This window comes from Pseudorca crassidens, chromosome 5, assembly GCF_039906515.1.
Source record: "Pseudorca crassidens isolate mPseCra1 chromosome 5, mPseCra1.hap1, whole genome shotgun sequence".
NCBI classification, from domain to species: Eukaryota; Metazoa; Chordata; class Mammalia; order Artiodactyla; family Delphinidae; genus Pseudorca; species Pseudorca crassidens.
In genome coordinates this window covers 131634154-131651572 of record NC_090300.1, presented here as the reverse complement: position 1 = coordinate 131651572, position 17419 = coordinate 131634154, and the positions used below count along the sequence as shown (strand labels likewise).

At 37.3% G+C, this 17419-nt stretch overlaps 1 protein-coding gene across 1 annotated transcript in view; it reads left to right on the top strand.

Annotated features, from left to right (window-relative positions):
* ADAMTS5 (ADAM metallopeptidase with thrombospondin type 1 motif 5) overlaps window positions 1–17419 on the top strand; it is a 50924-nt gene that overhangs the window by 15248 nt on the left and 18257 nt on the right. The window contains exon 4 of the mRNA XM_067739272.1: window positions 10345–10512. Within this exon, the coding sequence (XP_067595373.1) occupies window positions 10345–10512 (168 nt within the window). The remainder of the gene's footprint in view (window positions 1–10344; window positions 10513–17419) is intronic.

Below are 17419 nucleotides of genomic sequence, written 5' to 3'. Positions count from 1 at the left end.
GCCAGTTCACATGTTTTAATCATGATCTTAATGCTCTTAACTGACACTCTTCTTACCATCTAAGCAAAAAAACACAAACATAACATCTTAATGTAAATAACTGTCCAATAGCATCACTGACAACAATTCAATTTAATACTTTATTAATTGAGCATCTTTAGCTTCAAGATGGAATCCCAGCTCTGTCTCCACGGTCTCTTTTATCTCAGGAAAGAGATTCAGACAATGAGTCTCCATTTCTTCCCTAGAAAGTGAACTAATAATGAATGAGGCATGGCTCGCTGGTGGCTGCACTAGAAGACCTGGTATGTCTGCAAGTGTTTTAAAAACACAAATGCCATTTGAGCTTTGGGGCTGGGATTATGTCTTCACCTCTCTCTTATTCATGCCTATTAAACTCACTGATAAAAAATACAGCCTAACATTGATCCTTCATTGATATTTATTACATATCTCTGTATGTGCACGAATAAGTGGGAGAAACACAAGAGCCACCCAAGGCAATATTCTGATTTTGCAGCAAAGCTAAGAAGAATTAGTTCAAATACTCAAGAGCATTGTAGTGACACAGAGACGATTTAAAAAGTGCACCAGTAATTAATCACCATTATTCAGAGTGAGAGAAGTTCCATAAGAAAAGTTCTAAGCCCTGGGTAGGTAGAGGTTGGTTCATCTCACACTGAGTAGAGGAATGATGAGAAATAAGCAACAGTGCTGCATTGAATATTGGGGTACATGTGTCCTTTTGAATTATGGTTTTCTCAGGGTATATGCCCTGTAGTGGGATTGCTGGGTCGTATGGTAGTTCTATTTTTAGTTTTTTAAGGAACCTCCATACTGTTCTCCATAGTGGCTGTATCAATTTACATTCCCACCAACGGTACAAAAGGGTTTCCTTTTCTCCACACTCTCTCCAGCATTTGCGGTTTGTAGATTTTCTGGAGATGACCATTCTGACCGGTGTGAGGTGATACCTCATTGTAGTTTTGATTTGCATTTCTCTAATGATTTGTGATGTTGAGCATCTTCTCATGTGCCTCTTGGCCATCTGTATGTCTTCTTTGGGGAAATGTCTACTTAGGTCTTCCACTCATTTTTTAATTGAGTTGTTTGTTTTTTTGATATTGAGCTCCATGAGCTGTTTGTATATTTTGGAGATTAATCCTTTGTCTGTTGATTCATTTGCAAATATTTTCTCCCATTCTGAGGGTTGTCTTTTTGTCTTGTTTATGGTTTCCTTTGCTGTGCAAAAGCTTTTAAGTTTAATTAAGTCCCATTTGTTTATTTTTGTTTTTATTTTCATTACTCTGGGAGGTAGGTCAAAAAGGACACATGTACCCCAATGTTCATTGCAGCATTATTTATAATACCAGGACATGGAAACAACCTAAGTGTCCAATGATAGATGAATGCATAAAGAATATGTGGTACATATATACAATGGAATATTACTCAGCCATAAAAAGGAACAAAATTGGGTCATTTGTAGCGTTGTGGATGGACCTAGAGTCTGTCATATAGAGTGAAGTAAGCCAGAAAGAGAAAAACAAATATCATATATTAACGCATATATGTGGAATCTAGAAAAATGGTACAGATGAACATATTTGCAGGGCAGGAATAGAGACGTAGACCTAGAGAACAGACTTGTGGACACAGGTGGGGAAGCGGAAGGTTGGATGAATTGGGAGATTAGGTTTGACATAAATACACTACCACATGTAAAATAGCTAGCTCGTGGGAACCTGCTATATGGCACAGGGAGTTCAGCTCGGTGCCCTGTGGTGACCTACATGTGGGGGGTGGGTGGGGTGGGGAATCTGGGAGGAGGGAGGTCCAAGAGGGAGGGGATATAGGTATACATAGAGCTGATTCGTTTCATTGTACGGCAGAAACTTAACACAACATTGTAAAGCAATTTTACTCCAATAAAAAAAAAAAGAAGAAAGAAAGAAGCAACAGAGTGGAATTGTGGCATCGACCGCCCATGAGATCATGAGCCCTAAATCCTGACCTTGTGAAAAAGAGATTACAGATTCCATGAAGGAAGGGCTGTTCCTTCAATCCTCTAGTGATCCATTTTTACACATTGACAGCCTCTGGTTTCTTTGTAAAGAAACCACTGTGGCAGTAAATGCAGCTTCTTTGAGGCTGCATTGATCCCCAAGGCAACTGGACTGGAATGAAGAACTTTCCAGCATCATCTTTCCCAGCCCTCCTGAGTTCCTAAACCAAGAGGTTATGCAGGCAGGCAGCAGTCAGAGAGGTAGGAAGCCAGTTGCTAATGAGAACATTTTATTAAAACTGTATATGTACAATAAGAACATTTCTTAATAATACAAGAATAGTGGACATAGTTTTATAAGAGAACAACGTGGGAGAAATGTGGGTTTCTTTGCAAAAAAAAATCATACCTAACTCTTTGATGTCTGACTATGCTCTGTGTTCCCTTTAATTTCTTGTTTGGATCATTTCTATTTACTTCTTTAGAATTCTCTGTAATTCATTCTCCAATCAAACAGTGCCTACTTAATTTCCCTTTTTGTATTACATGTGCCCTAATCTGAGAAATTTAAGGTCTGGGAATAGGGGGATATGGATTTAATTTCCCTTTTATAAAGGGATCTGGCTTTCATTCACTTTGTTTTCTAATTGCTTTATTTTTCTTTAATTTCACTTTTCGCCTAAATATTGTGAACATGTGTCATAAAGTATAAGCCTTAAAAATTGTAAAGATAACCTTACAAAATATTTCCTAATCATCTGTATACAATTACAGAGCTTTGCTTCTGCAGCCAGTGTGATCTCGGGTAGTGCAGCTTGCTATTCTGTTTCTAGCGCTTTATTTTTAGATTGTTGCTTGAAGCCATCAGCTTGAATTAACTATGCTCTGGATTCTAATTCTACTCTGTTCTTCTTATGTAATTTCCTCCCTTCCCTTTTATTAGACATTTACTACTTTCCAAATTTGGAGGTTACATATCCAGGCTACATATGGTGATAAAATGACGTTGTGAAACCTCGGTTTTGCCAGAGTGTTTTGAATTCGCTTCAGTCCATTCCAAAATGAGCAGTTTGCTTCATGCATACAGTGTAAATACATTCCTGTGCTCAAAACATAAGCTGTGGAGAAAATTTCCAGGCTGTTCCCATGATCTTTCTACTTTATTTCTTCTATAAGAAGTGGAATGATATATTTGATTAATACTTTTATTAACAGATTTAAATTCCATTTCACATGGAATGTCCCACTCACTGCTTCCTCTTTCTGTACATAGTGGTTTAAAATACAAAGTCATTATAGTTGAATAAAAAGGTTTTTTTGTTCTTTTACTCCCTTCATCAAAAAATGCCCCTACAGGGCTTCCCTGGTGGCGCAGTGGTTGAGAGTCCGCCTGCCGATGCAGGGGACGCAGGTTCGTGCCCCGGTCCGGGAAGATCCCACATGCCGCAGAGCGGCTGGGCCCGTGAGCCATGGCCGATGAGCCTGCGCGTCCGGAGCCTGTGCTTGGCAACGGGAGAGGCCACAACAGTGAGAGGCCCGCGTACCGCAAAAAAAAAAAAAAAAAAAAAATGCCCCTACATTGAGAATTATGTAAAATGTCAATAAACAGAGGCAAGCCTGAAGTCCTTATCTTGTACGTTTTCTATCCATGATGTTAAAGTCATAATGAAGTGACTTAAATGAACAGTTCTGAAAAGTGACTCTTCACGTGCCACGTGTAAACGGGAGCACTTCTCTTTTCCTGCTAGTTCTTTCCAAAAAAAGAGCTAGATTCTGGAGATGCATAGTCAACTGATGTCAATACAGGCTTCTGGAAAATAGAGTTTGATGCGTCTAGACTCTGCCTAGACAGTAACAAATTGCCTGCCATCTTGCTATGTTAGGGGCACGTCAACACTGAGTAAATTGTTAGGACGTTTAAGAAAGTTGTTTGAAACTATCAAGAACGCAGTCTCCCATCCCTGGACCTTGTGTGGAGGTAAGAATTTTTACAATCCAAATGTGAACTGTAGCAAGTTTCAAGTGAATGTAAGTTTACATTTGGAGTTTATATTTTTAACTTGTCAAACTTTTATTATCAGCTTTCAATAATAAAAATTTCACCTGCTGTACACATGGCTCTCCCAACATAATAATTTTACTGATGTTAGGCCAGCTTCTAATGTGCTAGGGGGAGCAATCTGATTTTATTTAGACTAATGAAATCCATAATTTGCAAACAGGTCGAAGCTTAACCTTAGAGTAGTTAATTATAAAATGTGCTAAGTGAATCTCTCCACCATGAAAGTCTCCAAAATGCTTCCTAAGCTAAAATCAGGCAAAGTGTCAGGGCCAAATATTCAGCTGGAGGCTTAGGAAGTGGTCGAGACACAACAGTATGGCTGCACATGTTTTGCTGCAGTTGGAGTGATTCTCTGCGGTTCTCTGGTTATGTTGATCTGCACGTGACTCTGCTCCCACCGATGATTAGATTAAACGAGCCCATGTTTTGAAAAGCTGCAGAGGCCCTGGAAACACCATACACCAAAGCCAAGTGCACAGAATCAGATGTCAGGACTGACTGTGAGATGTGAGGTAAAAGGAAGCTAGGTTTAAATTTGGTATTTACCCTCAAACCCATAGCTTTAATCAACATGAACTGAGCGTTTTTTTCTGTCCAGTTTGGAGCAATGCCACACTGTGTCTTTCTTGGCCCCCAGATGAAAGGTGAGAATAGGTCTTTGCTCCATGTCCGGAGGCAGCATTGAAAGATTTAGCGTTTAGTATCAGTTGGTTTGTTTTTAAATCAAATCCCAATTCGTATTTCTCTAGGGGAGGCCTGTAGATTGTCTGTCATGTGTGTGGAAAGCCAATAAGTTGAAGGTGGCATAAAATAAATATATCACACACTTAATGAGTGATTTTTCCTTTATGAATAGAAAATTTTGCCTTCTCTCACAAATCAAGAGTGTCTAGTAATATCAAAATTTATCAAAGACTAGAATACCCATAAGTAAAGTTATAACAAAACCAAGATATTAGTGAGAACAATGAAGTTAACTAACTATCACTGGGTATTTATGTTTGTCAAGCACGTATTCTAAGCACTTTGCATCTTTTATATCCTTTAAGCCTCACAAAATCCCATGAGGTACGTACTATTAATGAGTCACCCAAGAGGGGACACTGATACACAGAGAAGTTTCAAAACCTGTCTAAGGTCAACAACCAGTATACTGCTCGGGGAAAATTTGAACCCAGTTCATCTGGCTATAGAGCCCAAGATTTGGACACTATCCTATAATGGTTTACTAGTGTTCCTTTTGAAGGAGATAATCCTGAATTTGATTCAAAAGGTTATTGACACAGCTATTTATAAGGTGAAAAAATTTGTTTTCTTCCTTCTAAATTACATCATTGATATAACGTTTAGCGTTTATGTTTAATGTTTTGAAATGGAAGTTTTAAAAGTTTTATCACTGCTACATAAGGATTTGCGTTTGAATAGACACGTAGGATCCAATTATTGGAGCTCCTGGTTTCCTTCACCAAGGAGTCTAGATTCTGATCCCATGTGAGCTTTTGACTCTCTTTTCAACCTCTGGCAAGACCTTCCTGCATCTCAATAATCTTAACTGGAAAATTAAGTAAAAATAAAAACATCACGTCATTAAGAGACAGATGCTTCATCTGAGCAGTGCTTTCTTAAGTAAACACATGACAGAGCTTCTTGTGACATTTTTTAAAGATGTGGTGCTGTGTCTCCTTGTCTATTGGTCAGTTTGGGGTCAGGAGACAAGAGCTTGAAATTCTGTTTAATTTACAGACCAAAGTTTAGAAAAACAACCCAATTTCCCTCCTGAGGTTAATGTTATAAGTCATCCCTAGTTGTACGGTAATAACTGAGTTGGATAAGAAGCTGAACCAACATTTTCCTTTAAAGTAATGTGTCTTTACCCGGGTGTCCATTATCTCAGATTTTAGAACACCAGATTCACTTGTGAATTTAAGGAGACAAGATGCTTTTTAAATCTACATTGTGAATGTCCAAGATGAAATTTATTTAATGAAATGTCACCCATTTACCAATTTTAAAAGACGATTACTGTCCTAGAAAAATTATCAGGAGACTAATTGTTTGCTATTTCTGAGCTAACACTAAACTCAGACTCCTACCCTACAGACTTTGCTTTAATGTAATTTACCATGAAACCCATTTCCTTAGCATAATTCAAATAAACTCCTTCCTGAGGTTATTTTGTGTGACGGGCACTCAACAGGACTGTTGTATTTATGACATGATTTAATATCTATTAATATATGTGTATATGTATAGCTGATTCACTTTGTTATAAAGCAGAAACTAACACACCATTGTAAAGCAATTATGCTCCAATAAAGATGTTAAAAAAATTTTTTAAAAAAATAATAGGTCAGTATTTTATACAGAAGCCCGTTTAATTTACACCTTGAGTTTTACTAATGATTTCGAACAGCAACACACAATTCTGGAGGCTGCATCACTTGGGAAAATACTGAATTGGACCCCTGCATTACTCTCTAAATTTTACTGTGACTTCTGTAATACTTAAAAAAAAAAAATTTAGTGTGTGAATATACAAATGCCATTAACAAACTCACCCACTACATAACTGTGTTTAGTCCTTAATTCTGTCGGGATTTTAGGCGAGAAATGGCTTCCAATAACAGGAGTCAAGAATTAAAGATTCACTAAGAAAGATATTATTGTAAATAAGATTGCCTAACTTCATTAAGGCCAACAAACCGCTCTTCAATCTTTTGCACGTCTACTGTTTACAAATGGTTCCAAATACAAATGCTAATGCTTCCTTGCAGTGAGTCTTTGGGACCTCTGCTTTCAACCCAGACCTTGAATTGTGGTCCTTAATCCATATCAGCCCTGTCCTCTCACTAGGATTTTTCACATCCTATTTTACTAAGGTAGCTTGGTTGAACTTCCTCAGATCTCTTGCTTTACCTTTTCCAAATTGACTTGAATCTTCCTCTTTTCCTATACCTGGACTAGAGAAAGAAGTATCTCCTCTGTCTTTCAAGGGAAAGAATCGCCTTTCTCTGTGGCTTTCTGGAACCCCTTGCCCTGACTCCTCCAAGACCGCACCCCTCAACTAACTCTGGTCTGCATTGCTCTAAAAACTCATCATAAAATACATTTTGATTAAAAAACAATACATTATTTTAGGAGTTGTCAATATTTTCTCCAACATTGTTTTATTCTCTGTGGCACAGGTGTTTAAATCTCAGCTGCACTAATCCTGCCCAAGGCTGCTTGTGGGAGAAATCCTTAATCTCTAATCTTTAAACATTTCTGTGGATGATTTAGGAACAGTCTATCACTGGAAAAGTCACTCCTAGGCAATCAGTGACATCGTGATCAATTCTGATTAAGCTCTTCACAGCATTTCCTTAAAACGTGTTGTTGTCAGCCATGACATTACATTTGAAATTTCCTAGGTTCCAGAATTTTCTCTGTTAAGCTTTGAATATCATAATGTGTGATCTCTAATGTAAGTGTCCCTTGAAAATAGCATATGCTTTTATATGTAACTTGTCATTTCAGGGTTCAAAGATATTGGCAGATTTCAGACTGACATTAGGTGTCCTAGCTTAATGATTGGGGGAATCGCATTTGAAAATGCCATTTCTTTGGCCACTCACAGCCTTTAGTATGCCTGTCACGTCTCTCCAGAAGAGCTTCCAGACATCACTCACATTGTTCTTCCATTTCAATTCCTCTTCAGCTCCTGAAGGGAAATCACATGGGTCTCTCTTGCTGTGCCCTGGTTCCAGCTCCTGTGGCACTGGCTGCCTGTTTCTTTGGGTGCCTAAACGTTCTTCACATTGCCCATGACTCTCTTTGTCCTTGGGAGAGCATACCTCTCCCAGCCAGCTGACAAGCTTTCTTCATGGAAAACAGAACTTTCATCCTCCCTCCAAGGAGTCTGTCTCTCTCAACTGACCCTCAGGCAGTCCCTTTCTGACTGACTCTTGGAGATCTTACAAAATTCACATCTCGTCTCAGCTCTTGCTAAAGTGGAACTGAGATGTGTTCATGCCCAGAATGGCAATCTTTTCTGATGGCCGTCTAAGCATTTCTTGTATGTATCTTCAGCAACAAGTAAATTACATTGATAAATTAGCAATTTAGGGGCCAGAGAGCATGCCAAAATATTCATTAAAAGAGACCAAAATATCTTAAAATAAATTGCTTTGCTTAGATGATTGATATTTAACATTATAGGCTTCACCATTCTGTATAAAAGAAAAAATGGAGGTACTCTCCCAGGTCCCTCAAAGCGAATTTGGTGTTTACCACCTGGCTTGTATTTAAATAGGAAATCTAAAATTTAGCCTCCAAATGAAGGGAATATCTCTTGACGCAGTAATACAAAGGCATATAAAAAGTGCTATTTATTTAGATACATTTGGAGGAAAAGACTATTACTCCATTAAATAAATATAAATATCTTATGAAATCGAGTGCAAAGATCACATTTTTTAAAGTAGAAAACCTGGATTCATATTATAGAGGTCCCCTTAGGCCACTTTCCCTTCCTCTTCTATGCCAGGGGGGAAAAAACTCAAGTATGAAGCTTCCACACTAATGTCACAGTGTTAGCTGATAAACATTCTACATTCTCAACAGTGTTTGATGTACTAAGTAACTTCTAGCAGTTTTGAATAGGACATGAATGAAAGGTTCTATTCTTCTGTGAGTGCGGTGAAAAACTCAACATACCACCCCAAAATTGGACGAGCTGCTTCCAGTCTTCTTTTGCATGTTACTTGGAAGATATTTTACATACTATGATGGGCATTTATGCTCCTGACCAAAGAGAAAGTGAGTGGTGGTGAGAGGGTTTCCCACAGAGAACTGACTAGCCTAGTAAATGCTACTGAAGTACATAACTGCATAAATAGCATCAAAATGTGGAGCCTTAGAAGGTCACCGAGTCCTGGCCACTTAACTTCAACCACAACATCAACCAGCTGCTCAGTGGACAATTTTGTTATGAGGTGTTAGTGATTTAACAAGTTGGCCAGCAGTAGTTTGGCATAAAAAATTTCATCTCTGTTGGGTTTTACTGTTGCTCACTGGACTTTTTCTTGGCAGAATGGACAAAGTTCCTGCCATTGGCATTTAGGAACCCAAGGAGAATGCAGTAATCACTTTTCTGTGGTATTTTCCACATTCTTTTTTGGTGGTTTGTGTATGATTCTATAAAGCTTTGCAGAAAACACTACTAGGATGACTTGTCTACCTTTTTAGAGTCTCTCCAAACTGTTGTCCTGGATTTTTTTCAACAATATTTTAAATTTATTGGAGAATGCATTATACCTTTAGACTATGTGAAAATTAATCTTATGTAATCAAAAAAATTTAGTCAGATTATAAGAATGGGGTATGTACTCTGTGAAATAATACCTAGCTTGATAGAATGGGAAAGGCAGTGTGGGATTGCACAGAGCGTGTTTGGTAGACTTAAGCACAAGCACCACCTGAGTAGTTGTGGACAATCACTTACCTTCTCAGTATTTTCTTTCTCTCCAAGTGCTAACACTCTGTAATGGGCATCTTGGTGCTTTAGACATTTCTTAAGTGTAAGTGAGTATATCTTCAAAATATACCATTTACTTGTGGGACTAGTATACCTTCACAACTCACTAAATAACTAAAAGAAATGGGAGTGAAGCAAGCTTACATATGCATGGAAACAGAAATTTACTTGAAATCTTTTTTTTTTTTTTCTCCTCTAGTCATCTCTTTTATGGCTACCTATTTACTTGGCCAAGAAAATAGAAGTCACTGACATTCAAATACCATCTATTAAGTGTTTGTAACTTGCAGAACATTGAGTTAAATACAGATTTTTTTCAACAGTGGATGGCGGGGGTAGGCTGGGGGATGCTCTCTGATCTCCTGCGGCTTATAGTTTGTCAGAGAAGATGGAAAATTAGACAAGCATTCAAAATAATATGTAGTGAGGGCTATGACATAATCCCACAGTTGCCTTGCAAATTCTAGATTCTAAATAAGGCCTGTTTCTACATATCCTTGAGCATGTGTGATCCAGATGGATTATAGGAGCATCTACTCTAGTGTAATTTTTCAGTTTTCCTCTAAATATTCACCAGAAGTGACCACTCTGACTACATGCAGCTTTAATTTACCTGGGGGTCCAGTCTCTGTGTGAAAAGGCAGTTAAAATAAACTCATATACAATTGGGAGGAAAAAAGTCAAGTGCTAGTATAATTGCCACAGAAAAGTAGAAATACAAAAATCACTCATTATTTGCACTTCATTTGTTCTGTCCCTTAGGACATCTACTTGGCCTCTCTCATGACGATTCCAAATTCTGTGAAGAAAATTTCGGTTCCACAGAAGATAAGCGCTTAATGTCTTCCATCCTAACCAGCATTGATGCATCCAAGCCCTGGTCCAAATGCACCTCAGCCACCATCACAGAATTCCTGGATGATGGCCATGGTATGTATAGTTCCATAGGCTCAGAAACAAAACTTGGAATTATTGCAAGTTGTACTTCATTATGTCCTTGTGATGTTCACCTTACCTTCTAAGACAGTGGTTGCTTAGAAAGTGTCAGAAAAAGGAACAAGGGGACTGTCTGTTTGTGTGTAATGCCAACGTCCTCAGTGGCATTATGGCAATGGTATTTTTGCTTTTGAATTACAAAGTTCAAAGAGAAGCAATGTGGGAGACCACACAGAATGCCTAGCCAGTGCCCTGAAAGCCTGGCTTTTATTCCCTCTTTCACCACTAGCTTACTGTGAGAACATTGGCAGATAATCTTGCTTCCCTGCTATTAATATGACTCTCAGAATTATTTGTTACATCCTTATTATAGGGGCGTGGTTAAAATGTAGGTGACAGTTCTGTCAGATTCTCTTTATGGCGACATAAAACCAAAAATGGAAGCTCTTTAGATTTGCATTCACTAAAAAGTTTGGTTTCATCCTGACAGCCTGTTTTCCTGAAAGTGGAGTGAAAACTGCAGAACAGGAATAGAAAAATCAATCTGAATGGTGAGAAAACAGTTTAAGAATTTCAAAAGAAAATCCTTGGCTTTATCCCCTAAGTACAGTTCAAGAGCACAGCACATTTTATTAAGTTCTGCAAATCTAGGATTAGTGCTGTAAATTATATAAAAATACTAAGGAAGTCACAGTTTTAGAAATAATAAATTCTGACCCTTAAGTAATCTTTGAAACAAGCTGTTGCTAATTTCCTAGCATTCCTTGTTACCTTAAAATATTAGAAACACAGGAGAAGAGATGAGGTAGAGTTGGAAGAGATCTTCAGAGACCACAGAGTTCAAGTTTCTCATATTACAGAAATGGACATCTTCTCATTCCTTTTTTTTTTTTCTCTTAAAACATGTCTCTTTCTAAAACTGGTGGTTGAAGTGAATGTGACAGAAATTCTTGATCATGATAATTGTTCACAAATTTATCTCATGATGTATGGTTCAAAGTTAGATAAACAGAATCTGCAATAGCTGTTTTTCCTTGTTCCACAAAGTTTATGGCTTGAAATTTTTGTAACTTCATAGTGAGTTGGCCATCTTGAGCTTTGGCTACATAATTACACAACAATTAATAAATTCAGTTTTTTTCAGACAAAAAAATTCCACTACACAGTTCTTTGCTATCTTGTAGCCAAAATGTTCATAAACTCATTTTTGCTATGTTAATGGTGAACTGGTAATGCTTTAGTTACTCTCAGCTACTTACATTTACTATTCCTGAAAACAATCCACACCCATCTTGCTTTAAAATTTCCCTTAATACAAAATAAATGTTCTTTGTTAGTTGAAATGATGGCCTAATATCTTGATGATTCAGAAACAATATCAAGAATCAATGTATTAGGTTTTTCCTAGACTAATATAAAGTGGTAATTTTCTGTTTAGTTAGCCCAGTTTAAAATGCTGATTAAATGCTGATAGAGTCCTGGAGTGAATGCTTACCTAATTACCTGCCTACCTACATTGATCAAGTCCATATCTAATAACGTTCCTCTTGGGTGGAATCTTAGTTTCCACTCTTAGTATTACTTTTACTGTTTTTCTTCAAGTTTCCTAAAAATGGAATAACATTAATATTTCATTTCAAAATCACACATTACTCATTCCAAAAGGTTGAGCTAAACTTTGAATCACTAAATGAACAGATTTAGTTGCTAAGGCAGCAAATACTTATGGCTAAAATTGAACCAACTTTTTTTCCTTGTGTAAGTATTAGGTCAGCTAATTACAATGCTGTGCAGAATTTTGTTCCTATTGCCATATTTCTGGAATGATTCATTTATTTCATGTTTGTGGAATTCATGATTTTACTTTCCATGCAGTAAAGACGCTCCCAGTATTGTTTTCATTTTTTAAACATTATTTCTGTATTTAAAAGAATCTACACTCAGATTTTTTTAAATTTTACAACAAATTTTATACATCTTTCTGTGTCTACTCCAAAGGATCTCATGGTAGATAACAGCCAAAACCATACTTTTGCTAGAAATAGGTCTTATTCATTTGCACTGAGGAAATCACATCTGAATTCCCCATTTATATGTTAAATAAATAAATAAATTCAGTTACCAACATTTGTCGGACAGGAAATTCTCATAATATATTCATTCATTCATTCCTTTCATCATGCCTAGGCTCTCTCACTTTTGAATGTGTTGGTTAGGCAGTCTTGTGTTTTAACTGCCCCATCCCACCAAAAACTTCAATTTTATCAGTAGCATATAGTGAGTAAAGAAATTTCAGAATGATGAGAATCTAAGAAAGGCACTGCAGCTGTGACACAGTGGCAAAGTTCAATTACATTCATTTCAAAACAGACGCAGAACTGAAGCTACAATACACTCTGTAGCACTGTCATTTACACTTGAATTTAAATAGTTTAATAACGTTTAGATTGCAACCAAAAGCTGACTTAAGTCAGTTAAAGCCAAAGTATGACAATAGGAACTAATCAACAGGATTTTCAGATGGTGGCAGTTCTGACATTTCAACTCCAGATCTTAGGAGAGAACCAAGGGGACAGTCAAAGCCCAAGATGATGGAAAAACAAACAAAAACGCAAACAGAATACATCTTTGTTCGAAGACTAAGCTGATATCATATCATCAAACCTTTTCAATTTACTCGTAGGGAGCTACTCACATTTGCAAGCAGAGCCCATTCATTCATATGTAGTAGAAATAGTTCTACTATTTTTCTGTTCTAATTTTCTAGGCCACTAACTATTTAGAGCAAAAAAAAAAAAAAAAAATTAGTCACTTGGGTGCATAGGGGATGCCAGACAGGTAAGCTGAGAGAAAGAAGTAAAATCATTTGACAATAAGAGAGAAACCAGAAGAGCTGTAAAAAGTAGCCCTGAAACAGTAAAAGCACTGTGGTCTGGCACCATGTTCCAGAAGGTCAGAAACCCTCTTACCCCATTATTGTATCCTGCTGAAATCCCTCAAGATTTCAGCAGGATACAATAATTGATACTCAGAAAAGAAGTGATTTTCTGTTATTTAGGAAGGTTAAATTAGGACACTCATATAAAAGGCAGCAAAGCTATTGATGTTTTTAGGTAGATAGTCTCACAAAATGGATACAATTTTTAGGTGGTGTCTAAAGACTACATTACCTAGAGAATCCATTTATGTAATAGCTTATCTGTCTTGTTCCCACCTCCAGCAATGCTGGAGAAATGATGTCTTAGAGTACAATTAAATTTGAATCATTTCATTTGTTTTTAAAATTATTAGCCATAAGTAGCCAGACATGTGTAGCACTCTACCACTGCCAAATTTAAATTTCCTAATATTGAGTGTTTCCCGTTTTAGTTCCAACAAGAAATATGCAGCAATTAGGTTATGGTTGAAAAGTCAGTGTGCAATTCTAAAATAACTGGGCCTGCAGATTTGTGATTCAGAAAGGAAGAAGCCATGTCTTATGGAGACTACCTCCTCCAACTCAGCCTGGCCAAGATACTTGCAGACTTCCTGCAGTGTTTATACAAGTTAGCTCTAGGCAAGCTGGCTAGGAGTATGATCCTCAAAAATAAAGGTAAGCACTGGCAGAGAAACTGTTCAGCAAAAACAGTTATTAAATTTCTTTTCTCAAATGTTTAGTAACCATGAAGCCAAAAACAATAGCCCTGTCTGCTGGATCCCTCAGTTCACAGTGCCAGGTGATAAGAAGGACCACTGCCTAAGCAGACACAGCTCAAGAACACCCAAGACACAGGCTGCTAAGGAAAATCTAAAGACAGCTTTGAAAAATTCATATTTAAAGAGCTAAGTTTACAGCCACTTACTGAACACAGAACTTTGGAGAGAAAGTGGTATTAGAAAACCAATTCTCTGAATCCTTTGTTAAGTGTAGACAGTGAAGCTAGTAATAAGATCTTAACATTCAGTTTTTAAGGCCCTACTCATAAAATTCAAGGCCCATGATGGTATTCTCTTTATTTTCACAGTAAATATGTTCTTTAACATGGTCTGTGAGTAAAACATGTTCTTTAAGTCCACAGTGACCCATATATTTAAAAAGCTATGCTTCATCCTTTAACACAGAGAATTTTTAATCGAATTTCCTTGGCATCACATCTGCTAAACAGTGTACTACAAACAGATCCCTTGAATTACTTTGGTCAGCAACCACTGTCTGTGCCTTTGTCATTGCCCAAGTTAGTTTATTCGTCACTGAGCCCATAATGCATCAGTGACTCTTTTAAACATGCAAATAAAGACCTTAGAAAAGAGTTGCAAGACCAGGGAGATGATGCTAAAAGAAGAAACTTTGCAATGTTGTGAGCCTTCTTTGAATGAGTTTCATTAGGTATATTCATTGATTTTTCCTAGGCCAAGGATATTTGGACCAATTCGTTTTCTGTTTTTTTTGCCACACCATGCAGCTTGCGGGATCTTAGTTCCCTGACCAGGGATCGAACCCGGCCCCCGGCAGTGGAATCGCAGAATCCTAACAACTGGACCACCAGGGGATTCCCTGTTTGGGCCAATTCTTATTTTCAGTGTGCGTGTATTAAAAAGGAAGAGAAGACAGAAATAACTACAGTGCTAGAAACGGGGCGGGGCGGGGGAATGAGAAGAATAAAGAACAACCAACCTTCATCTGATGTTTCATTTATCATTAATATGAAAGACAAACAGTGCTAGAAGTCAGATATAAAAAAACAAAGATTTTTCTGCTCCATTTCCTGGAGGCATGGCATACCTTCCATCACCCCAAGTGTACTTTGTGGCCATAGAGAGACTACCACTTTCTTTCCTTTATTTATCCATCTCAGATCACTGGCTCTTACTTTTTAAATTTTCTACTTTACTTATAACCTAACAGTTAACTTAGCATTTAACTTAACATGGATGGTGAAACCAAATATGTGATGTGCACACATTTTCATTGTCTTTCTTTTAGAAACAATCCATCTATATACGCAGAATGTTAAAACAAAAGGAAGGAAGGAAGGAAAGGAGGGAGGGAGAGAAAAAGGAGGAGAGAAAAGGAAAAAGAACTTGGCAATTTTGTGGAACAGAATAAACAGACAAAATGTCAGCAGCAAAGCCCAGACAGGATTTCAGGCTAAGATAAATTTTAAAATATGTGAAGATATGGTTGAGAATAAAAGTAAAACAGATTAAGAGAAGTCATCAATAGATTGGACACTTTTAGAGGTCAATATAAAAGATTCTAAAAGACTGATCAATTTCCTCTCTCAGCCCTCCCCCAAACTGTACATATTTCTTAGATGAAAAGTGTATATCCAACCCACTATTACTTAAATCTTAAATGTTTCATATCGTGAGATTTGAAATCAGGCTTTATATTGATTTTTTTATGGTTGTCCTTTGGCCCAAGTCTTCCCTTTGGTAGCACTGTCTGTACCTATTTTATTGCCAAAGGACATAATTCAACACATAGATGGAATGGATAGACTGTAGATTTCACTGTTAACAGAAACTAATGCAGCAACAAATCCTAATGTTGAGAGCATTAAAGTAATAAATGAATAGCAAATCTGAATAAATCATTTTATTTTAAGCAAGAAAAGTTCATCTCCAAATGACCTCTAAGGGAAAACCATAGAGCTAAGATATCTCTCTTTTTTAATAGCCAAGTAAATATGTTATACATTTTTAAAACTTATACTTTGGTATTGAGCTTCATAAAGAGAGGCCACATCTTGGAGCCTCCTTTGTCATAAGCCGATTCCAAATTGCATTGTATGTTTCTTTTCACACATCATACATCATCAGGGAGGTAGAGGAGGTATCAGTGACCGCATATCCATGGAGAGGTGCTGAGTTATTTCAGCTTGGGAGAAACGAGGTCGACCCATGCCACATGCACCCACACATGTTAAAGACTTCCCAGCTAATATTTAGTTACCCAGTCTTACAGTCTGTGCTTTTCAGTAAAATTTTAAAAAAAGAGAAAAGTTTCTTCAAACAGCACTTTTGGAGAACTGGAAAGCATTCTTGCTGCCTCAGAGATCTGTTGACAGTCTTCTACCATCAGCAATCCGCTATGCATTCCCTGGTTTACACAGGCTCTTTTTTATGTAGCAAGGAAGATAATGCTTTTCCCGGAGTTCCAAAGGGCCTCATCCCACTTTATCTTCTAAACAAAGCTTAGTGAGGTTTTACTATCATTCCTTCCTATTGACTTGCTGTTGATGTTTTTCTTTTAACTTAATGTTTTTCTCCTCGAGTTCTCTTTGGCTGGATACTGATTTTTAATGCTTTTTCTGGCTTGCCTTAAGAAGCTTTACCTCTTCAAACGTTCTGGCTCAGAAGTTAAGTAGGAACTTTGCTCTTTATTCATTTTCATATAATGCCTCCAACACAGATTGACAAATTTCAAGGTATTCGCTTTGAAGAAACTTGAGTGTAGTTGTAAAAACATTTGCAGTATACTTAAAATGTGCTGAATATTCCATTTCTCAGTGGAAAGTAGGATTTAAACATGGTTTTCTTTTGTTGACTAAAAAGAATGACTTGAATACATCTGAAATGTTGTTAAATATGTTGGGCATAGTACCAATAGGATTGTTTTCTATTTTTCTGGTCCCCCCTTATAGCTCTGTGAGCTAATTTTACCCTTCCAGTGTCACAGTGAGGAGAGAAACATTCCACAGATCTTAAAAATAAATTAGGGAGCAGTTAACTAATTTGGCCAAGAACACTCAGCCATTTAGTGTTTTGCCAGAATTAAACTTTAGACCAACTGTTTCTTCCTTTAGCTACCATTTAAAGGATCCCTACACATGCCTGCCCTTTAGCAATAAAATAAGCAATCTATCCACATGCTCAGCAGAGGCAGGATGGGCCTCTGAGCATAAAACCCTAACAGCTA